The 27,971-nt window shown below is 44.1% G+C and overlaps 1 protein-coding gene across 1 annotated transcript; it reads right to left on the minus strand.

Moving 5' to 3' along the window:
* Window positions 1-31: 31 nt before the first annotated feature.
* Window positions 32-27,961, minus strand: LOC126543769 (putative lipid scramblase CLPTM1). The gene is made up of 13 exons (XM_050190877.3): window positions 27,747-27,961; window positions 25,311-25,541; window positions 21,759-21,917; window positions 20,809-20,926; window positions 17,995-18,080; window positions 17,029-17,146; window positions 14,524-14,626; window positions 12,319-12,551; window positions 10,313-10,488; window positions 9,024-9,134; window positions 8,009-8,144; window positions 3,899-4,066; window positions 32-1,753 (listed from the first exon to the last, which is right to left on the minus strand). Exons 1-13 carry the CDS (start codon window positions 27,819-27,821, stop codon window positions 1,557-1,559), a joined length of 1,911 nt encoding a protein of 636 aa, XP_050046834.2. The 5' UTR covers window positions 27,822-27,961; the 3' UTR covers window positions 32-1,556.
* Window positions 27,962-27,971: the final 10 nt, after the last annotated feature.

Consider the following 27,971-nt stretch of genomic DNA (forward strand, 5'->3'; position numbering starts at 1 on the left):
TGATCAAAGAAAGAAACACTACACAATGCAGTAACCTGTGGCATGGGGGCTTGTTTTAATTATGCTGTCGTCGCAACTGTAAACATGGGTATACAAAAGATGCAGCAAAAGCAAAAATAACAAAAAAAAAGACTCCCAACCAGGTTTAACACAAAAACCAGGTCCTCCACGTGTACAAAGAGCCAGCCTTTTATTTTTTTGCATTTTCCTTTTTTTTCTCTTTTTTTTACACTACATACAATGGATCCTATGTACAGAAGAAGAACAAAAATTTTTTAACCTGCGCTTCAAAAAGCACAGGGCACGTCCTCGGGAAAAAAATGCACAGTGCTGACAAGAGAGAACCGTGTGCTAAACATATCTCCACTTTGTGAACTTCTATTTTAATATTTTTTGTTTTCCTTAACAGGGACATTCAAACACGACAAGCAGGCTTCCCCCACAATGCACCACGTCGTACGAAAAATGCCATTTGCTAACCTCCGTGACACTCAACGTGCCGAACATGCCTGGGGTGTTCAGAACACTAGGAAAGCCTGTTTGCAATGTTTTGAATGTCCTCTATTCTTTAGCCACTTCTTAAGAAAAGCATAAATGACGTTTAAGACATTCATATGGGTAGCTTCACTGTTCTGCTACGTGAAAAATTTCACTTTCACACGCGGTGAACATACGAAAAGAATTTTTCTTTGTGCATATGCCAGTTCGCACAAATACAACTGTTTATGGTGCTCCACAAATTCGCAATAAATGCCACGACCACTGAAAAAAAAAAAAGTTAAACTTGAGCCAACTAGCACAGAATGTGCGAGATAACATCTTAACGACAGACTGTGGCAGCAAATAATTTAACGTCGTCTATGTGTGACATTCATTTGTTTCTTTCATCAAAAAAAGAATGAAGGAATTGGAGAAGGTATTGTTCATCACACAATGCACTCTCGGCCAGAAAAGCGCTCCTACCACATCTCTCGGACGTCTAAACTATGGCCATCAAATGGCTTTCTTTAGTGTTCAACTCCAAAATAAGCCCATCAGCAAAAACAAAAAAATGAAAAGGTCAACAAAAACAACGAACTAGCTAAAAACAGTAAACCTGCTTTCATTTTCATTAAAACAAAAAAAAAAACTGTACATTCATATAACAAGGCACAAAAGCAAGGGATTAAAAAAAATCTTTACATCACAGTTCTGTGCAGAAAGGTGTTTCTTTTTTTCTGATGACACGAGGCACAGTTTTTAAGTTCACAGTGCACAGCTAGCTTTGTTTTATACCACCACTGCACTTCCTGTTCCTCTTTCTCATTTCAGTCTCCATTTTTTTTGTGTCTGTTACTTAAACATTCACAAGATGAGGCTCCTCTGGACCCGTCTGCCACTACTCTTGCCAAACCAGCTGTCCTCTCAGCTCATAACTTTTTTTTTTTTTTTTGGCAAATGAACACACTTTACATAAACAAGGAGTCACCCGCAAGGAGAGCGAGAGACATGACAGAGACGCGACCAAACACAGAGACAACTAGGGCACGGTGACAGGTGGTTGATGTGGTGGGAGATCACTCGTTCTTCTTGAGGTCGCCTGGCTTTTCTGACGTGGAGGCGTCTCCTCCGTCGGACGACGGAAGGGCCCCGTTGGGCTGCTCCGAACCAGACGCCGCAGAATCGTCGACTGCACTCGTCCCAAACTCGTTGACTCTCGTCGGATCCACACGGTAGATCCAGCGCTGGTACAGGAATATTAGGAAAACGATGTCTGCAACAAGATGAAAAAAAAAAGGCACAAAAGACTTAGTAGATGACCCAGCCTGACCTGCGCGGCTTGAACAGCATGATGTCATGTGATCGAGTGCACTTGTTTTCCCTTCCACGTATGATGCTTCTTCGCCGTCACCACACATTGTGGATGTGCTTTGGTGAAGGTCATTACCATCATCATCATCAGCCTATTTTTATGTCCACTGCAGGACGAAGGCCTCTCGTAGTGATCTCCAATTACCCCTGTTTTGCGCTAGCCGACTCCAACCTTGCGCCTGCAAATTTTCTAATTTTATCGCCCCAACTAATTTTCTGCCATCATTGATTGCGTTTCCTGTCCCTTGGCACACATTCTTCATATCGTATCATTTACCATATCATATCGTAACACAAATTAAGTGAATCCAAAGTGCGGGTCTGGTGTGCACCTAATGTACACTACGATGCCTTTCCCAAGTATCAACAAACACGCCCAGCAACAAGTAGCTTTGTATCACTACTTGTTGCTGGGCCAGTTACCTAGTTCATACTTATTACGGTGGAAAATACATGAAAACATGTGAAGAAATGACCAGGCAGGAAATATTATGAATAAAATGTCTTTTAGAGGGTAATTTCCCCTCGCACCTTTTCACGTTTGTGATGCACTTCGTCTGCAGGTAAAACTTAAATGTAATTTTCCAGAGGAGTTTTTTGCTCTACATTGCAAGTACAGTAGAACTTCGTTGATACAATCTAGTTTTGTAAGGTTTCCCGGCACCAACGTTCGCAATCGAGAACACGAAAGATAAGGCAATACAGTTACCTTCTTTTTATTAGTTAATACGTTCCCGGGAAACACCACGACCTTTCGGCACCAACATTTACTACTTCAGTAAAGTGCAATTGCATGAGTCGTTTTCCAGCCGCTAGATCCCATGTGAACAAGAAAAGGCACAAAGCACACGAAATGGAGAGCAGTAGGCACCCGCCACGGCAGCTTCCTCGCACGTCCATGTCACAAGAAAATGCCAGTATGCACTAATATGTATACACACACATATATATATATATATATATATATATAGAGAGAGAGAGAGAGAGATAAACTTTATTAGAGTGGAAAAGATTCAAAGGAGAGGTGGCCGGAGTCCCTCAGTCCAGGGCCCCACTGGCCTTTGCCGCCTGCCCGACCTGGCTAATTAAGGACTTTTGCCAGGTCGGCGCGGGCGACCTGTGCGTCCCACTGCTCGATTGCAGTACTGTTATTTGGCCTATGAGGATGCTTAGTGCGCTCCCGATTACATGCATTAGGGTGGGTAGGCCGCTACAGCAAGGACAGTTGGCCCTATAGCGAGTGGGATACATGGCGTTTAGCAATTTTAGATGGGGGAATTCCTTGGCCTCTATTTTGCTTTCCCTTCAGGTACCATCAAATCTCCTTGTGGGTCGTCGCATGTCGAATTCACAGCTAGCGCTGCCAACCCTGTTGTGATAAGCATCTTGGCCTATCTGTTCCACGGCTCGTGCTGTTGCGTGCTGCTGCAAGTGTACTGCATGCATTTAATAGGGGACAAGCCCAATACGCCGTCAAATCATTCTGCAGGTGGCACAAAGCGAGTGTCATGTTTCACTCTGGTAGCATCGTATTCCAGCTGTCGCCCACCAGCTCGATTTCGTTTCGGTTTTCCATTGCCCTCCAAAATGACAAATCGCCTCTCGGGCCGCTCGAGCCACACCAACGCAAGGCACGCTGGCATGTCATGCTGCAACAATTGTTGCCAAGCGAGCAGGTCAAAACTGCCAAAAATGTCCCTCCGGAAGAAGCTGCTGACCCAGGACAAATTGGAGGAGCGCAAACGTAAGCTTGCCGAAGCCCTACCAGCTCGGCGCGTGTCGGCGCCTCGCGCTGCAACAACCCACGCAACAGTTTGAATTGCGTAGACGTCAGTTACAGTTGCGTCTGCCAAAACTTTTTCAGTGACTTCAGATCGTATGTTTTTTTGGTGCATTTTTTCTTAAAACGTACGAACAGGGCTCCAATGTAGAAATACTGCACAAGTGTGCACTGCATTTCGGGTAATAATTCTGTACCACACATCTCCAATTGCGCACTCCAGAATTACGAGTAAATCATGAGCCAAATTGGAAGTCCGAGACTCACCATCTCTGAAGCAGCCGAGCCGATACATGGTGGGCATCTTGATGACAAAAGCGAATATGTCGTCAATGAAGGTGTTGAGAAACTTGTACGTCAGCATACGCCAGGGCAGGTGTGCCACTGACTTGAGCTTGTAGTTGATGAACAACTGTGGTGTCATCATGATGAAGCCTGCACAAAGCACAAACAGAAATAATAAAATCAAGGCACGTTGGCATTGATATGACCCTAATTACAGCTATCATAGAGCACGCCGAGAGAGTTTAGGCCCCCGTCAACAAATTCGCCATAAACTGGAGTGAGTTCGGCAACTAGCTGTTAGGTTTATCTTTAATGAATAACCCCACTGTCATTCCGCGACTCAACTATGCCGATTCGCAACCCTTCCCTTCCTGCTTTAGAATTATGGACAATGTTTGACCAATTAAAACTCCTGTTTCTCACTATTCATAATGAAATTAAAGTTAACAGGCCAGACTTCTTCCAACTTTCCCAGAATGAACACTCGTATAGTTTTTCTTTCTGCTAGCACAATCAAAGAATGGAACATGCTTCCCGATTATTTGGTTAGTTCCTTTTCAGTAATAGTTTTCTGAATGAATTAGACTGATTTGCTTATTCAGGAAAGGAGTGCTTTGAGCAAATTATTCTTTTCACGGAGCCCTGCTTTCACGGACTGTTTTTCTTGTTGCAAATGTAATCAATGCAACGCTTTGTTAACCATGAAAGATGCACGTGAAATCATTCTCAACTGTTATGACCTGTATTTTCACCCCTGTAAAGGCCCTCAAGTGAGGCTAAATATATCGATAAACAAACAAACAAATACATCGTAGTACGTCTGAGACAAAAGTGCAGCGAAAGGACACACAACAGCACTTCACAGTTAACAGATTCAATCAAAAATAAGCGCTGTCACGTGTCCCTTCGTCATGTCCTCGACTTGGTCGCACTGCCGTGACAACTATGCACAGCATAAAGCACGCTGGTTATCACCATTAATATTGTTTCGTCCACAGCGAAAGATGTACAGGATTTCGAGAGCAGCTTGATGGTTTAATGCTCAATGTACACGTTGCAAAAGACACACAAGGCAAAGCTATTCTTGCACAGCGGAGCACACTACATAGAACATACCAGACGCTCCGTTCTACATGCTGCATGTATCCTCTCATTGACAAAGAATGCTAGAACACAATAGGAAACATACCGCCTGTGGAGGGCGCCAGCAAATTGCTAACATCATGACATCAACATCCGTACACAACTAAGAGGCTATAGAGATGCATCATCCAATACTCCTGCCATGTGTGCAAATTTGTTGCCTTGCACTTAAAAGATGAAAAATTTTTTTCATTTGGAAATGTATATTGATGAATCTTGCACTAATAATGTACTTTGATGTGCTGGATTCAAACACTGTCAACATCCTAGTTGGCAAAGAGCATGACAGCTAATGAGCATCCCAAATTAGTGGGGTTGGTGGTATGTGTGGAGTTGACCCTTATGTAGAGTCTATTTGTCCCAAGGCACACGTGGTGACATGCGTCTACATTTCAAGCGCATTCAGTAGACAATAAAGGTCGCACTTTCCACTGGGCAGCTTTTAGCATCTACAATCTTGCACAGCAGCTGATGGACACAGCAGCAAGGAAGGAAATCGCACGTCTCGTGCCCGCATGCACAACCTAACATTCGCCACTCCAGTGACACAATTTCATTACTCCTGTGCCAGGCGCATGCTGTAGATCAAAACACATATAGTGCCGCAACAACTTGCTCTAGCAATTTATTGGAGTTGCAATGAGCACTCACCCAACAGCTCACGTGCAGCAATCAACTTTGATTGAACACGTTTAAAGGGATGATGACACCAAATTTTCAAGCTTGAATTGTGTGCACTGCATGTTAAATATTATGCGTCCCACATCTGGGCGAAATCTGGGCACACTTGATGCAGTAAAAAATTAGTATTTAAAATTTTTTATATTGCGTTTGAACCATAATGGCAACTGTCTGGCAACACTAACGAGGGACCAAATGAAGTTTATTCTGCCGTCATGCTTGCCACATGTAAGCTCGTTGATAACTGCAGTGGCTGTCAGTAAAGTGCAAAGTGAGCAGTTACGTTGTACGCATACCTGAGATGATACTGCACACTGTCGCCAAATGCTACTGCGGACCTCAGGCATCCAAAATTTTTTCTTTGCGTTATTTGCGGACTTGTCGACCAACCTTGGGTTCAGGTGGCTTCTCAGGCAAAGCCACCTTTCGCCGGCAACTTCTTTCTCAGTCCTTAAAGATTGTCAGAATTGTGAGCAATGCAATGGGGCGTTCTAGCAGTCTTCGTAGTGCTGACTGTGCTGATTTGTGCCGTTTCTATTTCTGCACTGCTATGGGTGACTGTCATAGGGCTGGCACAGATTTGTAAATCACAGCCGTCCAGAAATATCTGCTGCTGACGTGGTGTGCCTAATTTTCCACAGCTTCGTAAGTTGCAAATGTGCCCAATATTTCTGGCTTCAAACTTGTTTTGTGGTGCTACTAACACAGACAAAGATTAAAATTTATCTTGCTATTATGAAATATTTCGTGCTTTGGAAGTTGTAGTGCTGAAATATTTTGACATTATAACAGGCTTGTGGCTGGTAATTTTCCGAATTTTCATTCATCTGAAAAATCTTTAAATATGAAGATCACAGTAACGACATTTAACTGTATGACGAGATTGGCCAGGAAGCAAGCAGATTCATAAACTGATAATAGTTGGACAGCCATGTCCATATCCAAAAAACAACACAGGGACTTTGAGAAGCACCATTTTAGGGGATTCAATTTCTTTCAAAATAGGAATTCAGTTGCTACGATTCTTTAACTCTTGGAGGGTCTCCACCCTACGTGTACGGCGGCAACCAGACATTTTTAAAAAGAACACGTTCGGACAAACTGCTGCCTAATGTTGATCCGGATACACTGCAACCCTTCATGACTTCTAGAATATAGTCATATTGTGCTGGAACTTCTAGGCTTCTATCAAAACAAGTTCTTTTGCTTCACTGCATGGCGTCTACCATCACGGCAACTAGGAAGCATTTCCGCTTCGTTTAGCCTATTGCCACGTACTCACACTCGCAATTTTTACTATCGCAATTCTTGCACATGTCATTTCCAGTTAAGGACGTCAGGAAAACAGATTTCTGTCGTTTTTCTAGTAACTCAAAGCGCTACCTTGAGATGCTTGCCCCCGTGGCTCTTGCGCAAGCAAGCAATTACTTTGTTATCAGGAGGGCACTAGCAAACCAGAAATACTGCTGTGCGTAGGTCCTTTTTTGACAGACACAAGAGGACTGATAGAATCTAGTCTAGAGATGTAACATTTGATTACTGCAAGTTTTTTGCTCGTTTAGTTTTTGTGACGAAAGCTACTACCACACATCCCTGTGCCCATATTGTCCAATGACCCAAGTCATTCTCCAGTCTTCTCACCCTTCATCATTGGTTCGGCAGCCGCAGCGTTGTTATTGCTGGGATGGCACCCTTGGCCCGACGCATGACAAATATTTAAAAATTTAATGGAATGTTTCAGGATACGAGTCCCAATTATGTCAAACCTATTTGAACCATACAGATAAGATGTATGAATGTTATCCCATTTGTAAAAAGTAATTATGGTAGTTTATTCACGAATTCAAGAATGAACTATGTGTTAAACTTCAACTATTAAAAGAATGTTCATCACATTATTGTCACCTAAAAATTCGGGGCTTCTCTTGTCGAAACAAGTTGCTCTGAAGAATTTAAATCTGCAATTAAAAAATGTTGCCCCGGGGGGACACTTCTTTGCGAAAAAAATGTGACCCTCAAAAGGTTTAACGAGCATGAAAAGCTCGGTACACGAAGACTTTTGCATTCCACCCCACCAAAATGTTGCATCATGCCACAGTCACTGTGAAACGAGGTACAGTCTCTCAGTGACTGGGCTTGACTCGGCAAGTGCCTCTTGCTGGGCGAGTTGACTTCTCGTATCTTGTGCGAGAGTCTTCCTCACTGGTTTTCATCTTAGCCACTGAGCCGCAGTACCTCGCAGATGATGGCGCACCGCGCCGCACTCACCGAAGGTAAGCAGGAAGCCGTACATGGCACCGAGCACCCAGGAGTACCAGCTCTTGTGCTCGAGGTACATCAGCGAGTAGACGCAGTAGGCTGCCAACAGGGGAAACAGCGCCCAGGACAGGTACTTGAACGCCACCTGTGGTGGGTAAGTCACGGGTTGAACGGGTGTAACCCAGGGGGGGTGGGAATAAACACCGAAATCTCCTATCAAATTAAATTTGAATATTTGAGGAGAACAAGCTCGAAGTATCGAACTGAATATCTTCTCATTTTTAAACAAGGTGAAATAGAAAGGCTGCGTGGAATCCACCTGTTAAAAAAGAAAAAGGCTTATTTACATCGTTTGAGAACAATGCAGACAATTCATGCATCCATGAATGGAGACATTTTGCGAAAATTTGGGTTTTCTGCAGTTATTGCAACGGGTTATATGTGCGGTCTTTCTTTTTCTTTCCAGGGTGTTGTAATTGGGGGGGGAGCAGCTTAATCAGCGGAAAATTATGTAATTCATTCATTTCAAATACTGAAATTGGAGCCAAAGCGAATATCGAATAGCATAATATTCAATCGAACATTCAAAAATGTGAAATAATCACACAAGCCTAGCACACAGGCAACCATGATAAATTTGACCTGTTCTCGCACCATGGAGTGGTTTGACACTTTACAGGCACAACTGTCAGCACAAGGTCTACGCATTGCACTTGTCTGTTTGCAATGCTCAAACCTAGTGAGGGGCCCTTCAATAGAAACATCCTAGAGAGAAGGGCACGCCCAAGCCACAGTGTTGCATGAAATCTTCATTAATGCGGATGAAAGAAGAAAACACAGATAGTGTGTGACATAAGCAATACTTACACCAACCTTAGGAGCTACTTTTCTGACAAGTATCATACAAGACGAATATGTTTGCTTCCTCTATTCTACTTCATTACAACAAATTTCAACTGTAAACAATACTGCTGGTTTCAGACTTGGAATGCGCGTTTGCAGCACCCACGGTGACGATACTGACCATGTCATACTCTCGCGTTGAGGATTCCACGTAGGTGCACTTGTCGGTCATGTGAATCCGCGGAAACATTCCAAAAAGCTTGTTTTCTCTGTCCACTGTAATGTTCACCACCTGCAAACAAGTTTGTTGCAATCAAAACATTGCAAACCACCTTTTAAAGAGAAAGTGAGACTGGCGCTACAACCTGGATCAATCACTTTCAGAAATGCCATTTTCAGCTTAAACTCTCCAATGCACATTAAAGCTGGGGCAGAAATAGTGAAAGGGATGCATACAACAAACACGGCGCTGACTTCCAAATGACATTTATTGAAACGTTAACTGATTACATAGACAAAAAAAAACATTGAGCAAGGTTGTTTGATCGCTGATTCTGTTTTTTTGCACAGTTTGCCCGATATTTTTTTTTTGTCAGTGCATACAGTCAAACGCCACTGCAACAACTGCCTCTGCAACAAAATAGTCTATATAACAATCTACTCCACATGTCCCGAGCAAATTATATCTTTCATATGTATTGTAAACACTCCTACAATGATGCACTACTACAACAAAATCACAAAGAAGGAACTTAGAAATTTCCAATGGCTGATTTGTTACTTTACACCAGATGGATGTAGTGGCATCGAATCTGCAATCCACAGCCATCACTGAGCTGCAGCGCACATAGGGAATGACAACAATGACTACGCGGAAGGGCTCGTATTTCACACTAGCTAATATACCACCCCCCCTTTCCCCCATAAACGTATGCACACAATATGCTCGAAACTGGCAACCTTCAACATTGTCGACACCATCCACGACTGGAAAGAGGCAAAGGACAAGGAAGGAAGCAGTGATAATGACCCACACCCAAACTAAGAATTTTCAGAAGGGAGGCGATAAGAATACTCATTGCTTTCAAGGTGCAGCTTGCATGGCTCTGTAGTGGAGGACTCCAGATTAATTTTGACCACCTGGGGTTATTTAGCGTTTCGCTGCCATTAAAGTGCAGCTGCCACAGGTGGGATCAAACCTGTGAACCTCGAACTCAGCAGCGTGACACCATAGTCACTGGATTACCGCGGTGGGTCCCGAAAAGAAAATTAGCAACATTGTTGGGCTAAGTATCGTGTAAATTCGGGTTTTCTTCTGCTGGACATGCTTAGCTTGCTCTGTTGGTAGCAATACGATGTCCCATGCACTTTGTTACAAAGTCGTTAGACAGTATTTTGTTAATTTTTCAATAAACATCAGTTAGAAGATAGCACTGCGTTTGTTACGCATGTGGTCAACATCGTGCTCACCTTGTGTATCTTCCAAATGTCTATGAGCAGGCCGACAAACACCGAGAGCCGCACGAGGGTGTTGGTGTCATTGTCCAGGATGTAGAGGAGCACCACAGTCGACTGGAACACGTTGAAGAACACCGAACGCACCGACAGGCCCTCCAGGCTCTTGCGGTTGCGCCAGAACTGGATGTCTATGTGAGAAAATGTGCGAGAAAGTCTAAACAAAAAGTGTGAAGTCCTACAGCTCGTAAAGTCCACTGTGCTATCACCATGGCGGCCAGTTCAGCTCTCTCAATACTAAAAGTGATTAAAACTAAAGCGGAAGTGCACGTCCACTTTGCAAATGATGAAAATGTACTACGGTGAACTAGTAACACACACTTAGCACACTTTAAGCATGTTCTGAAAAATACAGCATCAATTCTTAACGTATGGGGCCACTAAGCAAGAACCTTGCTGCTGCCGTCAGCAGCAGCCGATTCTCTTCCTGGCTTCAAGCTAAATATCAGGTTATCATAACAATAAGGTTACTATAGCAACATGTTAATCACATTCGCGGGTTCGATCCCGGGCAAGTGGTCACATCCCGATGAGGATGATATGCAAAAACGCACGTGAACCGTGCATTGAGTGTACCATAGAGAACCCCGAGGTAGTCGAAATTAATCCAGAGCACCTCACTGTGGTATGCCTCATGACATTTTGCGATTTTGGCAAATAAAACCCCAGAATTGAAAAAGAAAATGCTTGTGACAGTGACATGTTATAGCAACAAGACATTCAGCAGCCCAATGGCTCTGCATTGGTTGCGCTTTATAATTTGTTTCTTGCAGGTTTATTAAGTGCACACACAGCACTTGTCTTGTGCCTGCTTCCTTGTCCTAAGGTGTGCGCTTGTTCAACCTGCAAGTGTAAACTAATTAGCTCAACAACAAGTTCTATGAGATTAGTTTATTCTTTTGTTCAATGCTGTAACAAGCACTGAACTACAATCTCCTAATACCTTTCTTGCAGAAACATTTCCCTTATTCTCTAACAAATTTCAAGAAATTTCTTGCAATCAATCAAAGGGTTCCTTTTTCGGCGTAGTACAGTAGAACCTCGTTAACAAGTTTTGAACAAAAAAAGGACGTGAAAAAAAAGAAAGACGTAAAATCCGGAATAATGTATGATCTAAAATCACACAAAAAAATTTACAGGCTCAACTGTAGTAGACATCTATGTAATCCGAAGCACTGAGTGAATCATTGCAGCACGAGACAAGACGCTGAGGCCTGCTGATCTGGCGAGGCCCAAGCCGCGGGCCTCGCCAGATCAGCGAGGCCCAGATCAGTGTTTAAGGACAGCAACAGGAAACAAACGAAAGCGAGCTCGTGGGCTACGCCGAAATACGATGCCGCCAGAGTGTACCTACATGATGGAACTAGTCTGCATTTTCCATGCTGGAAGGCGCATCACGTGACGACATGTCATCACTTGCTGTTGACAGCACCTTGTCCACAATGCGCATAGACAGAAAATGCCAAACTATTTCTCACATCCAGATTCTGGCAGTGAAACAATGTGGATTCAGCCTAGAGTGCTTTCCATGTCGGGCAACAAGTGCTGCATTTTTACCAACAGACTATTTTCAAGGTAACCAATACTCGCGATTGTCCAAGTGGGAAAAAACAGCAGCCAAGGCAGCTAACCATCCATTTTTCACAACCTCCGTCTTGGCGCTATCTCTAAAATCAGTCCATTGCAAGCATTCGCGGAAAGTGTGGGGTAGAGAGTAACAACATCTTTTCGGCTTTGTCACCTGCTCGCCTCGTCCGTTGTCTGGATGCTATTCTCAGCTGGACGGACCATGGAATCGCAGTTGTCTGTGGAGCTGTCTGTCTTAGGACACACCATAAAGAACCCCAGGCACACAAAACTGGTGCAGTGTGTTCCGCTACAGCGTCTCCCGTAGCCCCAGTTCTGCATTCAGGACATTAAAGCCCATGAATCAATCACAATCAACATAAGCTGCCGCTCACCGCTCTTGAAGGCCAGGAACTCGAACACGCTGTGCAGCAGCGAGACGACCACCGTGATGGCCAGAAGGTAGGGCGAAGTCTCGAGGAAGGCCTCCTTGAGCGAGTCCTTGTCCTCCTCCGACTCCTCCATCAGGTCCTGGCCAAAGAAGGAAAGCGACCGCATGCCCTGCGCCACATACAGCTGCCACCGGAACATGCTCAGTGGCTGGAAGGTCAGCTGAAGGTCAAGCCACCTGCACACAGAGGACAGAGTGAAGCCTGCAGCGTGAGAGGACAAAGGTGCAGTGTTCTTTGATCCTGTATTTTAAAGCATACATGCTGATCGGGGAAAAAATTATGATCGGGTCCATTGCGAAAGGAATGCAAGCCTCATGCCTCAAACGGGTCAGCAAAGAATCTCCTGCCAACTCTGATCCCCCAGTGGCAACTTCCAGTGCTAATACACAGCACAAGAACAACGCTAAATTACAAGCACATGCTTTGCGCTGCCGTTAACACGCAACTGTACAATCGGTGTGATCCCACTGGGGTGGCAGATTGACTTGCTGGCTGCAGGCCAGCCAAACCAAGACGCATACATGCATCGAGAATGTGGCATTTCAAGCAAGTGTTTGGCATTCTTACTGCCAAAATACCCAGCAAAAAAAAAGTTAATCTTTAGGCTATATTCTGGGGTTTCATGTGCCGAAACCACAGTCTCATTGCAAGGCACACCATAGTGGGTGACTCTGGAATAATTCTGACCCACGGAGGTTCTTAAACGTGGACTTTAATCAAAGTACACAACCATTTTTACATTTCGTCCCCATCGAGATATGGCCGCCACCACCGGGGTCGAACCCACGACCTCAAGCTTAGCAGCGCAAAGCCCCAGCCAATAAGCTACTGTTTTGGATCACACGCACACACAAAAAGATACAGCAGAACCTTGTTGATACGATCTCGTTAGTTATGGTTTCTCACCGACAACACTCGCAATCGAGAACATAAAAAATGACCCAATATTACACAAATTTTACACTGCTTCTTTACTGGCTCATGCGTTCCTGGAAAACAGTCTTTCACCACGAACGTTCAGTGCATTGCCAAACTGCGATTATATGATATGTTGCCCGGCCTCTAGCTACCATGTAAGCAAAAAAAGAAAGCGCAAGGCGGGCACAACCGAGAACAGTAGCCACCTGCTGCAGCAGCTTCCCCGCAATACTCATCCGCCCATCTCGTGAAAGCGCTGGCAAGCACTCAGTACCAGCAAGTCTCCTACTAGGTCATCGCATGTCGCATTCTCAGCTATCGCCGCCAACCCTACTATGACAAGCAGCTTTGCTCATCTGTTACACAGTGTACAGGGCATACAGCGCTGTTGGAAGACTACTGCACAGTTTTATTAGTCAATAACCCAAAAACACTGCCATTCCTTGCTACAGGTGGCATGAAGTGAGTTTCATGCACCGGTCTGGTGGCATCGTATTCTGGCGGCGTCCGCCAGCTTGATTTCGTTTCAGTTTCTCGTCACCATCTTAAAACCCTAAGCAATAAGAAAATGACGTGCGTCACAGGTAGCTCAGGCTCCACCATCTTGACGTGCGTCGAAGTCTCGTGCTGCAACAATCTGCTCCTGAGTGGACACATTAATACTTCCCGCCAATACACCCCACTCGAAGAAGCTGCTGACCCGGACAAAATTCGAGGAGCACAATCTCAAGCTTGCAGAAGCCACAAAAACGACAAAGCGCATCTTGGGTCGCATGGGTCCCACCAGCTTGAGCGCATGCAACATCTCGTGCTCCAACAATCTGTGCAGCGCTTCGCAATACGTAAATGTCAACTGGAATTGAGAGTCACACTTTTCAGCAACTTCAGATCAAACGCTTTCCCAGTTAGTGCATCTTTTCTCGCGCTTTTTTTTTTCCAATGCGTGTGAACGAGGTTCTACTGTATTCACTTTCCTGCAATTAGTATTTTCACGGATCATGCTTTTCCGTTTTATAGCAGCAGAATTATCCCTGAAATAAATCATGGCCAACCAAATTTTAGATTCACTTTTGTTATTTCTGATAAGTTCAGCTGTAATGGCATTCCAGCCTCGTATTTCTGAACTAGCAGGTAATAACAACACATTTCGCACATGCGAACTCTCCAACATGCTACATTTCTAGCCTGAGGCTTCTTGCTTTTATCAGTTTTGAAATCTCTGGAACTCACTCTGTGGTGTCGTTGATGGCCTGGTAGTCTCGAACAAGGTTCCAGTAGTCATTCAGATACACAATGGGGTAATACTTTCCCGTGGTAGGTTCAAACTCTACATCTGAAAGTAGATAAAGTTCGCAGCTAATCATTATTTTTTTTAGTACTGTTGTAAGTACCATGTCATACTGTAAAATGCCAACTGAATCACTTACTGTCATAACTTGTACACGAGACTACCAAATGTAACTGCGTTGTTGCGATACAGTGAAATGACGAAGTAATGTCACCCCTAAGGTCATTGAACTTTCTACTGTCTTCCACCAAAATTGCACTCATAATTCTCTAGAATAAATTTCACTAGCACGAACTTTCTCTCAGACGCTACGCTGCCTTTCCGCTCTCATTATTGTACCTAATGACCCCAAATTTTCATTTACAGGCATAGACATACAGCCGAACCCACTTATAACAATATTCCATTGCAACGAAAATTCCACTGTTATAACCGATAATTGTTATAACCGGGTTGCATGAAAAAATGGCAGAGCTGATGTGAGAAAACTATATCGGTGGCGAGGCCAGTGCCTCTACACACTGCCTTCCACCGCTTGGCTGCTGATTGTGTTCACTCATTTAACTGCTTCCTGTGTGCTCCGATCACGTGTAACAAGCCTCAACTGTCAGCGTTAAAGAATGGCGCTGCTATAACAACTGCAAAGAGGGGTCGCGAATGGCAAGCGATATGCGAGCACCGCCGAGGCATTGCTTTGATGGCCCCAAAAGGGGCCCTCTAAAAATTGCGGGAAGGCTGCCGCGGCAGCCTGACAGCTTGAGAAATCCAGAAGAAACGCTGAGGAGAGATCACCACAAGCATCTCGCCATGTACTTCTCACTGGTTTGCATGAGAAAAGCCCATCTCCATCAGCCATGCATGCTTTACGCGAAGCTAGCTGACATCCTTCTCCAAGGCATCCAGGTGCTCCACATAGTGCAGCGGAAGGTTCCTCGGGAAAACGAAGCCCCGGATGGCCTGAATCATCTGCCGGGCCTCCTGTGAGGACAATGTTGAGGCAGCCTGCCCTACCGCGTCATCACTTCCGTTGTTGCCGTCGCTATCTTATGCAAGCATGTTCGCGACGATCGCCATATCGGTTAGAAGCACTTTGTTTTCAAATCCATAGCTGTGCATTTTCTTTTCACTAGCAACGTCGTGCATTGCCGATGATCAGTGGGCGGATCAGCCATCTTCTGTTTCGGCGGCGAGTCAAGCGAAGCTGATACACCGCATGGCCAGGAACGACTTCGACGCAACCAACAAAGACGAATGCGACCGATTAAGCTGTTCACAGAACTGCACTGAATGAGGAGCCAGTGATCAAAGTTCGAGCAATCTGCTTGCGGTGCAGTTGGCGTGGTCCATTCATGTTTCGAAGGGTGGGGCGACGTAGAGCTATGGGCGCAGCCCATTCGTGTTCGGAGGGGTGGTAGGGCGACGGGAGAGAGCCGCGCGGAGATGGCTGGAAAATGAGCGTGCGGTGGCTGTTGGAGCAGCGGCCCATCATGCAGCGGCTTGAATTTCTCATTTTCTTTTCAAGGATTTCGCATTTCACTACCTTTCGGCTCGGACACCCAGCAGCCACACTTCATCATTATAACTGATAATGCGGCATCTGGGCATTGTAGTAAGCGGGTTATTTCACCACGGGAAACATACAAAAGTTGACGGTGCAGCAGCTTCTCATTGTTATAACCGATATATTGTTAAAACCGGTATCGTTATAAGTTGGTTCAACTGTACTATGACATGTTCAGACCTTCATACAACAGCACACTTGAAGCTGAAAACTTCGTTAAACTGACGATTTCATTAAACACAGGTTTTCATTGTTTCTGCAGTCCAAGAAATGTTGCAGGGACACTTTTGGTGACTAGAACATGAATAAGTGATACCTTCCTGATTGGCTGTCATTCTGTATCTTGTGAGCATAATGCAATATAGTGCCTGAGCTGCACAGAAAATCGTTGATCTATGCAACTCTTTCTGGTGGTAAGCAAGTTATCTCCAGCCAATGCATTCCAAAGTAACAGGAAAAGTAAAAAGCGAAATGGCAAGGAATAGAGAAAGAAGACACTAAATCAAGAGATTGGCCTAGGCCAATTGCGCGAGGCAAAACTGAATGCAAATTGAACGCGCATTTCAAACAACGATCTCTGATCGCGTCCCGAATCTCCCAATGCTGTCTATAAAATAATTACACTATATTTTGTGACATAAAAGTATTAGACTTAACTTTACGATGAAATTACAACATGTGTGCCTATATCCTTTTTCCATAGGCGACACTAATTTTTTGGGTCACACATGCGAATTGAAAGAAGTCCCTCTAGCCTTCATATTATTACCTGCTATGTTTATAAACAGAGCACGGATTTTATGCAGACACATCCCAATTCGCCTAACTTGCGATTCCATCGCATTTCAAGCGCATTACCATCATCGGGCAGACGGATTCAACTCACACTGATCGACGGGCATCGGCACTTGGCCCTGTGTCCACGGAGTGTGGTCGTCTATGATGTTTATGGTCAGGTTTGGGTGCCAGTGGGACAAGATTTCTTCTTTCATGGCCTCAGCTTTCTGCAACAGACAGGTGAGGACATCAAGAAATCACCAGAGACGGCAAACAAGTAAATAGTAAATACAGGAGTCTAAAGGCATTGATGACAGAGCCGCAGTGTCTACGCGAAGTGGGGAGGTTTGTGGCACTAACACCAGTCGTGATTACTGGAACATTGAAATCAAGACCCCAAGGCACATTCAGAGGCCCAACAAGTGTAGGGTGGACATACAATTGCTCAAAATACAAATGATTATGTACATGAAGAATGGCTTGCAAGATAAGGAAGAAGCATCACACAGGCGTGCTTTGCATGCCTGTGTGCTTTGGGCTTTCTCATCCTTCGTTTAAAAAAAATTGAGAGAGCAACGTAAACAAGGAACTGCCATCCACAACTCTATTTCTTTGTTTTCGTGGTTGCTTTAAAAATGGTAAATAATGCCTTCCAATGAGGATTCACATACATTCGCAGCAGAAATATCCCAGACTTTGTCTGCTAGATAATAAAAACTGCAATTTCTACACGGTTTTTCCTCGTAAAAAAGAACACCTGATTCAAACCCCCATACTTTAAAAAAAAATGATAAAATTTGGAAACAAAGGACCCTGCATATAAAGGCCAATGCAACGTGGTGTGGTTAACTGCTTGCTCCAAGGCAATAACAAATAAATGTTGTGCGGCAGTAACATCCGTTTTAAACGTGCTTGGCTTTTCCTTTGCAGGTGTGGCCCAAATAAAACCCCACAGTCCAGACTGTTTTTTATGTGCTGCCACTGCCCTGAAATGCTTTTTTTTTTCTTTTTTGTCTTCAGCACACTTACCACATGCTGAAAGACTGCACTGAGACGGTGTAAGTTCGGCACGCACCTCTATCATTTCTGGTGTCGCAGCCGTCTCACCAGTGAGCAAGTTTTGGGTGCGCTTGTACCGCAACTTCTTGTACTTGTTTAACTCTAGGAACAAAAGAGAACAGAAAAAAACAATGGATGAGCACGCAGTCCGGAAAAAGGAAAAAAAAAGCAAATCACAGTACGGCATGCCTGCCGACCTGTAAACGTTAAAATCTGTGAAATCTGACGGACACAATACCAATAAGTCACACATCGCTTTTTGATCACAGCGGCTTTTTCCGCAACTCAGATGTTGCCGATATCGCCTGCTTCAGTAATTTTCTGTATGAACTTGCTTGAAGCAAGTACCCCCATTGCATAAGGCTATCAACCCTAGGTTCAGAGACTGAAAAGCAAAGTGCTTTCATCAAAAAAATATTTTTAATAAATATTATGCAACATCAGTAAAAATCGTAAAACAAGCCCACATTTGTGAACAGTACGAAAAATTCAGGAGACCTTGCAGGCAGGGCACGGGGTCACGCATCCGCATGGTAGAAAATTTATGCAGCGCCAACAGTCTTGGCGGAAGACCCAAACTTTTACGAGCTGAAGGAGGTCCCAGTTAGGCGTGTGCTAATACGTAGTGGTAAATTTTGAAACTGAATCGAATATTGAATACTTCTGAATTGTGAAGAGCCATTTTCACAATTAATATAAAATTATGTTCACATTCTAGTAGTCGTTAACATTAGCGAGGTTCAGGCAACACACTGTACGTTATGAAGCGTTTCTTAAGAGCACAAATGAAGCATTAGGAACAAGTAAGCAGTTTGTTTGCAAAGGACTCTTTGGAAATTGCAAATTATCGCGGCAGAGCCGGTGATGTCTGGCTCCCCGAGTGACATAGCCTGCTCCACTGCACAAGTTCTCGTTTTGTGCCTGTACTATGCCCACGGGGATGACAGGTGTCGTACATTTGCTCCAATTCCATGTTTGATTGTGCACAGTTGAGGTTTTGAAATCTTCAACAACTATCCAAAAAAAAAATATTCGCTTTTACGAACAGGGACTATTTAATTCATTAGCCAAAAGTTTAGAATGTTCACACACCCCAGTCCCAATACATGACCCGTGGGCTAAAATTTACATCACTCGAATCGCCTCACTAACCTTTGACCCTTCACTCAGTGCACAACCAAGTACAGCCTATGCAGAGTACTGTACAATGTACAGTGTTGCGTAAATAAGAAATTCGCACATACACACTTTTTCCACATAAGTTGCTCAATTTTTCAACTAAAATTTCACACAGCTGTGACGTTTCAAGCTGCATTTTCATAACATAATGTTTGGGAAGAGTTACTGTCTGTTTTGTGCAAGATAAATCAGGCGATCCTAACATCTGTGCTGATGCCAGATGAAAAATGTAGCTTTCCTCAGTGGTGAGAACAAAGGAACCACCTGACGCTACGAAATCAAAACCGCTCTTTCGCCTGCTTGCGGAACGCTAAAACGCCATGTGTGGAGACACCAGGTCTACAAGAAGACAAACCCAGTGATGCTGACATTTCCAGTTCAGCACCACGTGCGTGGAGACACTCAGTTTTAAAAATTCAGTGTCATCCACACTATGTTGTGGGACGCATACCGGAACAGGATGCTTTTTCGCATTCTTGAAGCGGCACGGCGACCTTCTCTTTGCCGACAACGAACGGCAGCAGTTTGCGCAAGTCAGCCACACTTGCAGTGAGCAAAACTGAGACGCACACCTTGCTGATTTTTTCCTCCGTGGCATCTACTGCCTTTCAAATTTGTCTATTTGACAGCACCTGCCGAAACGGCTGCCATTTCATCGGCACTGAATATTTCCGATGATGCAAGAAGTGATCTCAGCCCCATTACTAGGCGCACTTGCCGGGGCGAGGTTCAGCAGTGAACGGGAGTTTGGTACGTGCGTAAAACAGCACTATACTCCTGCATGGAATTTCCAACAGGACGTGGCAACTGTTCTATGTCGCCAGTAATTCCATACGTCCTTGTTCATATATCTGGGATCGTCTGTATAAGCGCAGAAGAACCAGTTGTTTAGCCAGGGCAACCAATTACACAAGGCTGCCTTGTTTCTGCCATAGTTGGTATGTGGTCCAATGCTTGATGCAAGTTTCAAGTCACTGGGCCAGTCTCACTTCTGAATGTGAATTGTTGCAGTTGAGATAGCGAGCAAGCTAATAAAAAAACCAAACTGAACTCCCTACCTGAAGTGGGAGGGAGGCTGAGTACTAACAGGAGGAACAAGTTATGAAAAGGGACATGAGCTATTTTACCAAGCAGCACAGTTTCTATGAAGGGTTTTTTGCTTGCTTGTCTTTCTTTTTCCCTATACGTTGCAAAATACGTAGTTTTCTGTGTGAGTAACATAGGGCAATGACAATTGTTAAGAGTAATTAAAAATTTGTGATGAAAATTAATTCACATGAAATCAATTCAGATGACAGAGTGTTTACTACCCATATGGAACCAGGTATAACCTACCATGTGACCCCATGTTAAGTTAAAATGAATAAATGGTGGCTCCAATACTGATTTTCTAATGCCTAGACAAGTTGATGGAATTACCCTTATGAACCAACAATTTTCAACTTAAGATTGTCAGACAGTGGATGTAAAATTAGGTAGAAATAATGCAAACAACAAAAAATTCATTTTACAGCCTCTGTTTAAGTATATTGGTTAAACTTGACGAGCCACAAGCAACCAATAATAGCCTTTGAGTATGGTTATCTGAGCACCAAAACAAGTCATTATTTGCATTCACTTGGACGGTAAGTTTGTAGATCTGTACACTTACGCTTTTTGCGATAGACTGTATGCATCTGGGAGTAGTCCTTCCCTGCCTTGGGATCGGGTGAGTAGCCGTTTAATACGAAGAATACGTGCAGAAAGATCGTACCGTTGTTTTTCACTCTCTGAAATGCAGATAAAATAAAGTTATGACTCCTTTCACCTACCTCTTGTCGAATAACAGCTATGTGAGAGGGTAGCCTCAACTCAAAAAATGAATAAAGAAAACCCTATGACAGCATAAACATGACAGGAAGCAAACTGAATTGAGTCAAATTTTATGTTTGGTTGGATACAAATATTTCAAAGCAAATTAATTATGTATAAAATTTTCTTTAGCATTCCTTTATCTCAGACACCACTATATTACGCAGAGCATTTCGGCAGTGAACATCTCAAGCTTCTGCCAGTCATGGGATCTTTGTTAAACAAACTTGAACTTCATTACCATCCAGCTTCAGTTCTGAAGTGCGATATGCGCCTTAAGTTGAACAGTTATTCAGCAGAACTCTTAATTGCCTAACTGAGCATAACAATTTGTCATACAAATAATGTCCATCTCTTCCGGCTATGCACGTGGAGAGCTAAAATTGAGCAACCTGCCACAAGCAATTCTTTGAAAATCTCACAAAAAGAAAAAGCGTCATCCATCTGACAGTAGCGTAAAGCCGCAAAAAAAAAGTTGATTTAGGGTTTCTCAGGAAGGAAGCTCTGCAGTTGAATAAAATTTCAACCTGGTCCTGTGAATGACAATTTTCCATTTCACAAATATTCCTGCACCTTGAGGGCTTTTGCAGAACTGGTTTGTCATATTCTTTGAAAGTCTCTTAGAAGGAAGCAAGAAAGAAAGAAAGAAAGAAGGAATGGTATAACACCAGGACGCAGTGAGAGCTGTAGACATAAGGCTGCGTCTAGAATTGCAGAAAAATAAGTGAAATTAAAAGGCAGGTAACTTGCCTCTGACGGCCTAAATCTCGTGTCCTTGGTGTAAATGGAGTCCCCGTTGGGTCCTCCATACCAGTCGCCATAAACGATGCCTGGCTCTTTCCACACTAGGGCTTCTGGGTCATCAAATCGGTTAAAGGTTGAGTCCTCCGCGATGTACACATACATGTCCTGCAATCAAGCAGTTTAGGGAGGAATGGACAAAAACGAAACTATAAGTTCCAAGCTGCACACTCTAAAATATAGCTACGGGTTATAAAAACTGCTCATGCAACGCTTGTCCAACAACAAGCACTGTGAGAGTTAATAACGACGGAAAAAAAAATATACACTGACAAAAGCATTGTCCAGATGGCACTGTTTTGTGTCCACAAAATGTGCTGAAAAGTTGAGTGTTGACACACAAGCCAGAATGAACCCTTTAACCCCTAATCCCGAGCTGTAATCATCATGGGAGGTTGCATCAATATCACCAATAACAAATCACACTCATTCAGCCCGATGTTGTGCTGCTCCCACTGCCAATGACAAGTGTTAAGGTCGGCATTGAGAGAAAGCTGCCCCCAAGAGCATCCTTTTTTTTTTTTTACATTTTGATGTTAATTCCAACTAAAAACCAACCAAGTAATACGTTTCCAGAATCAGAGCGACGTAGAAAAAAAATTTGGGAAACTTCGTACATTTTTTCGGCATTTGGGGGTAGAAGGATTGATTGTATGCAAGTTTACAAAAAGTTATATTCCTGGTAACCCCTTTGCCCCACAAGGGCTCTAAGTGGAATATGGTTATAAGTTTATAACAAACAGGCTTATGCACTAAATATAGTTTACTATATGAGGTAATCCGACACAAACTGGTCTATGATGAGCTTAAGCTTTTGAGATGTGTTCGTTACACAGTTGAACCCACTTCAATGCTCATTTTAACAGTATATGGGATGTAACAATGAGAAGTTGTGGCACAGTAAACTTTTTGTGTGTCCTGTGGATTTTAAACCACTTACTATAAAGTTCCCACGCTGCATAATTGGTTATAACAATTGAACCTGGCTACTGGGTGTCTACGCCAAAAGGCAAAGGAGTGCGAAATCCTCGAAACAAAAAAAAAAGAAAGAAAAAAGAAAGAAACGCAAGCCACCACACTCTCGCTTGTGTGCCACACAAGCCGTGCGCCTTCGTTGCATCGCCAGCACGGTCAAATGCATGCACCATCATTTATTCTCACAATGGCTGAGAAACTGTACAAACGGCACACGTGGACAGTACCTATTGACAGATTCGCCCCTAGGGAAATGTTTCCCTAGGGATTTGCCCCTAGGGAAACACGCAGGGGGAAATTCTGACTCTCAGAAAAAGAGTATATCACGATTATAACACACACAGACAAAAAAAGAACGGAAGTGATGCATAAAAGTGGATGCGGCTTTATTCATCGTTACTGCGAACTGGCGTCACAAAATAAAGTGCAAGGACAAGTGCCGACGTCTTAAGTCACTGTCGGCGAGAACAGCGTTGTCCTTTATAACGCCCTCCAAGGTTATTTGACTAACAGCACTCCTGAAAAGTCCGGGACACAATCACACACGGCAAACCCTTTCACGGATTGCACGGTTGACTGCTGGCTTGACACACTTGTACAACACGTGCCTACCGTCTTGCTCACGCCTGCAATTGTAATACGCTGCAACCACACTGGTGCAGCGCTAACAGCGTTCTAAATCGAACGAAGAAAGACGGGGCAAAATGCACCGTGGCAACTTCCAGCTCACCGCTCTTGCTAGAGGCAAAGTGACGGTGGGAACAGAGGGCACCGCAAGTGAGTGAGATTAAAACAAAAGCAGTGCATTATGTTTGTTTCACGAACTCGAATACGTACAACACGAGGCGTGACTGCAGCCAGAAATTTTGAAAAAAAAGATAGAGAAGAAACTAGTGTTATATTCACGCAAATACGATATCTAATGTGAAGCCCTATGCATTCATCGCGAGTGAGTTTAGCAGCATAACAATGGTGCGGCCCCTTCAGTCGCACTTTTCTCTGCAACCAAGTCCTCTTTTGGCACGACATAAACCTCATGCAGTCTCTAAAATGGTAATAATCAAGCAATCTGGAATAATTCAATGTCTGCCTCTACTGAAAAATCAAACTCCCCATGCACCAGTGATCCGCAGCCTTTTGTAGTGAATGGGCTAAGCAAATTCAGTTTTACAAACTATTCCTGAAAGCATCTTCGAAGGGACACTAAAGAGGAACATCAAGCTAACCTGTATTAGTAAACTGCAGTTACATAAAACGGCCCTTCTAACCATGACAGGACGCTGGGTAAGCCAAAAGAGGCATCAAAATGAGGTGAATGGCGATGCAATGCTAATGTTTCCACACCATCTTGCAGTGATGTCGAGGACTTTGACAGCACCCACCTGGGTCTAATTTATTGGTTAGCAGTAAAGAAGGGCTAAATTACATTCTAAAGGAATTAAACACTGACCTAAGAAGTTTTGAGAACTTTTTCTGTATCAAAAACATGGTCAGAACACTTGAAAATACCTTGAAATCCGTAAAATCACACTGCTGCACTAGTGCAGAAGTGACCGCTCAAAAAAAAAAATATAACAAAGGAAGTTCCAGCTTTCTGTTTATCTAGCAATATGCCACCATTTTTCCACCAAAATAATGATGATACAGTCTTTAAAAAGCACTTTACCAGTCGTAACTGATTTACTGTTCCATTAAGGGGCCCTAAAACTAACATTATGGAGCCCCCATTAAGTTATCGTTTCGTTATTTCATTTATTAAGCACAAGTAATTTCCCCTATGTTGTCCTTGGTGTCAGTGTTTGTTGGCTTCTTATGATATGATTAATTAAGGGGCCCTGAAACACTTTTCTACCTAACCAATGAACGGCCTCACTATTAAAGGACATTGTCTCACGAATGTCATGCTGCAAACATTTGAAAAATACTTCTACAGGTGCAGTTATCGCACTGATAGCTGGCTTTCTCTCTCTTTTCATACCCGCTAGCAGGCTGGAAGCTAGATGGTGGGGAAGCCGAGAAGGCAAAATCCCGCCCAAAGGTTGACTGTTGAGGCAGCGATAAGGCTCGTTGCGACACCTCATGGTGGCCAGACGCAGCAGACACAACTACGCGCAATTTTCCTCTGTAGGCCTGGAGTGCAAAGATTGAAATTATTTCTCTGTCTTTCTGAGATCCCAGGCCATATATATGTGTTTCATATGTTTAACTAAAAATTAGCAGTTATGCATTAGTGAGAATGCTCTTGCGATCACGAAATCAGCCAATAGCGTTGGTGGGTCCAGCTGCCTTATGGTGACGCTACACAATTTCATTGAGGAAGCGAGAGCAAGCAATTTTTCGCTGTTTTGACACAATACTGTAAATTTCCTGCTGCGTGCAGTGCAGTAACATTTGGCTCACATGTTCACAGCAGCCTCTACGATAGATCAGCAGCGTTTTCTTACTATGTTCAAAAAGTGTTTCAGGGCCCCTCTAAAACTAATTTCACACGAATATATTTGGCTAGATTTATCCGAGAGCTCTCACCATGACCGTTCCATTTGGGTAGAGATTAGATGATGCAGGCGTAACTCCCTGAGCGCCGCTCCCGCCGCCTGCATTCTGATTGGCTGGCTGGCCACGAAACCAGCTGGTCATGAAGTATATGATGGCTGCCCGAAACAGCAGGCCCTTGAAGACTGACCAATAGGAGAAGGCTGGCTGCTGCTGGGGTGCCTGCTCAATGTTCTCCTGGTTTTCATTGTTGTTTGCTGGGGCCTACAGAAGACAGAAATGTGATACAACATTTATCAAACAAGAGCAAATAATTTCAAATCACACAAGAGCAATCATTTTAACTCTCTTTCATGGGCTACGCATTACGCGATCATCCATCACCAACAAAACGACTAATTCTTTCACCGACAAGTGAGGGACATGCAAGCAGCTTTAGCATCAACATCCAGTGATGGTGTCAATGGCACATCTACGAAGACTACAAATAATTTTTGAACTCCTAGATAGGCTTGTTTGACATGCGGCCAAGTGCAAGCTCATGAGTGTTCTTGGATTATACCCCCATCCAGATGTGGCTTCCATACCCGGATTCGATCCTTCAATCTCTGCAATGCACGATCTGAACTATTCTCTTCAAGGCTGCAGAAATCTTTCGTACTGCTGTCGAACAGGTGGCACTTCAAGAACGGTGCAGCGCCCCAACCCCTCACCACGACTCCCCGGCATGCTACAAATAGTGTTAAATTTTGTTGTATGCAAACTGCACTCCATTTTGCATTCTTATCCACATCTTCTTATCCGTCATCGGTCACGGAGCAATAAAATGGCACCCAGAAACGTTCGTGCTAACTTTTCCCACTGCAATTAACAATGCCTCATGACACGAGATTTAACTTTCATATGATAGACCTAAATTTGGTGCCAGAGTGGATAATAACACAATAATTTGACTTTGCCTGGAGTGGCTAAACACCTTGAGATGTGTAAATGGCACGCTAACGGCCAGTTACCTAAGCTTGGGCTCAATAAATTACAGCAGTGCCAACATAGGGTGTTGCAAGCCAGCTTTTCCTGTACTTCACTACCAAAGATTAAGTACTTACCTGTTCATGTTTATGGTAACTTTGTTCAGCAGAGCAGATCTTTCATAGTAACTGCCAACCACCTTAGAAAAGGACACTAACAGAAGCCAAGCACCTGTGCTGCTTTCCACACAAATATTTCCAATTTCCAAATGATGTGTGCTTGCCGAAAGCAAGGGTTCCATCTCGTGTGAGCTCCGGCCTTAACTCCTATGGTCGCATTGTGTCGGACATGCAACCACAGAAGCTACAAAACTGACATATCCACAGGACTTTCCCAGTGATGGTAAACTCTCCACAGAGTACACCACTTGAAAGATGCGGCCTTGAACAGTGGCGCGTGAGGAAACGGCAACGTGCCACCACTATGCGTCCCGCTCTTCGTGACGTCACAGCCATTGCCCCATGTTTTTTTTCCCTGGCGCTGCGCTTTAAGCCAACACCTGCGGCGCCGACTGTAGCACGGTCATGTGCTGCACAACTTCACTTTATTATTACGATTTTTTTTTAACTGTTTAAACGCGCCGACTCACCGTGTACGGTTGGGCGCAACGAACTACCGCTCACAGACAACGATAATCAATGAAAATGAGACCGGGTACGAAGGTCACGAAGTTACCACGCGTTTTTATCTCAGCAGGTCATTTTTCTTTTTATGATGCCGATACAGACTGCGCAGCTTACAGCCCTAGCAGTACACTAATGGCGCGTCGCGCCTGGGAAGCAAAACGAAATATCTCGAAGAAAAAAAAATTCAAACGGAGTCACGCGGTGCGTGCACGGATATTTCTAAAGGCCTTGACTTAACCTCGGACATTGCGACGACTGCGTGTTCAAGCGAAAACGTGATTCTTCCTCTTCCCGCCAAGTTATACTTCACGCTACCAGAAATACTAGACATTATTGCAAGCGACGCTCCTTTTTCTTTTTTCCCTATTGTGACTAATGAATGGGCCAGTACCACTTGCACTTTCGAAACCATCCCATGGGGCATGCCCCGTCTCACGTTTACTCAACACCAGGTACAGCGTGCTCCACTGTATAAACGCAGGAAATGAAACACCTGCCGAACAGAATTGGAGCGAGCACTTGACTATTGCCTGCAGAAGCGGAATTTCCCTCGGCCGATTCCGCTCCAGCACTACGGCAAAGTCAGACGACACAGTAGAGTTCAGAGAACAGCGCTGGTTTTGGAAAAACCGTGCAATTCATTCTCGTTACAAACGGGCCCGGTATCCGCGCAATGCGACGTGCACAGATCACAGGAAATCGAAAGTTGACCGACACGGCGAACCGCCGCGGATTAAAAGACAGAAGAAAAAAAAAAAACACTACATGAGGAGGGGGCGAAAGGGAGACCGGAGTCGTAAGAGGAGTCGCTCACCTCATCTTGCGCTTGGTTCGAAACTTGGCCATTGCTTGAGCGTACAAGCGCTGTGGAATTCACTGTTTCTGTCATCGCATAGGCGGACTTGTGGCCGAGGCGGCGGGGCTCGCTCTGATCGCCGCTGGGTATATTCACAATCAGTTGCGACGACGCGAATGATGGAAACCCCCAGCCGCAGCGATTCGCAATGAGCGAGCGAGAGAGCGACGATCGACCCTCGCC

This window comes from Dermacentor andersoni, chromosome 10 (genome assembly GCF_023375885.2).
Source record: "Dermacentor andersoni chromosome 10, qqDerAnde1_hic_scaffold, whole genome shotgun sequence".
NCBI lineage: Eukaryota > Metazoa > Arthropoda > Arachnida > Ixodida > Ixodidae > Dermacentor > Dermacentor andersoni.

What these genes read in the sequence shown, in the direction of transcription:
- LOC126543769 (XM_050190877.3), bottom strand. Translation starts at nt 27,821, where the DNA reads ATGACAGAAACAGTGAATTCCACAGCGCTTGTACGCTCAAGCAATGGC. An exon ending in CAACGCGAGAGTATGACATG is followed by an intron (nt 8,145 to 9,023) that starts GTCAGTATCGTC and finishes TACCCACCACAG; the next exon opens with GTGGCGTTCAAGTACCTGTC. An exon ending in CGGCTTCCTGCTTACCTTCG is followed by an intron (nt 4,067 to 8,008) that starts GTGAGTGCGGCG and finishes TGCTTTGTGCAG; the next exon opens with GCTTCATCATGATGACACCA.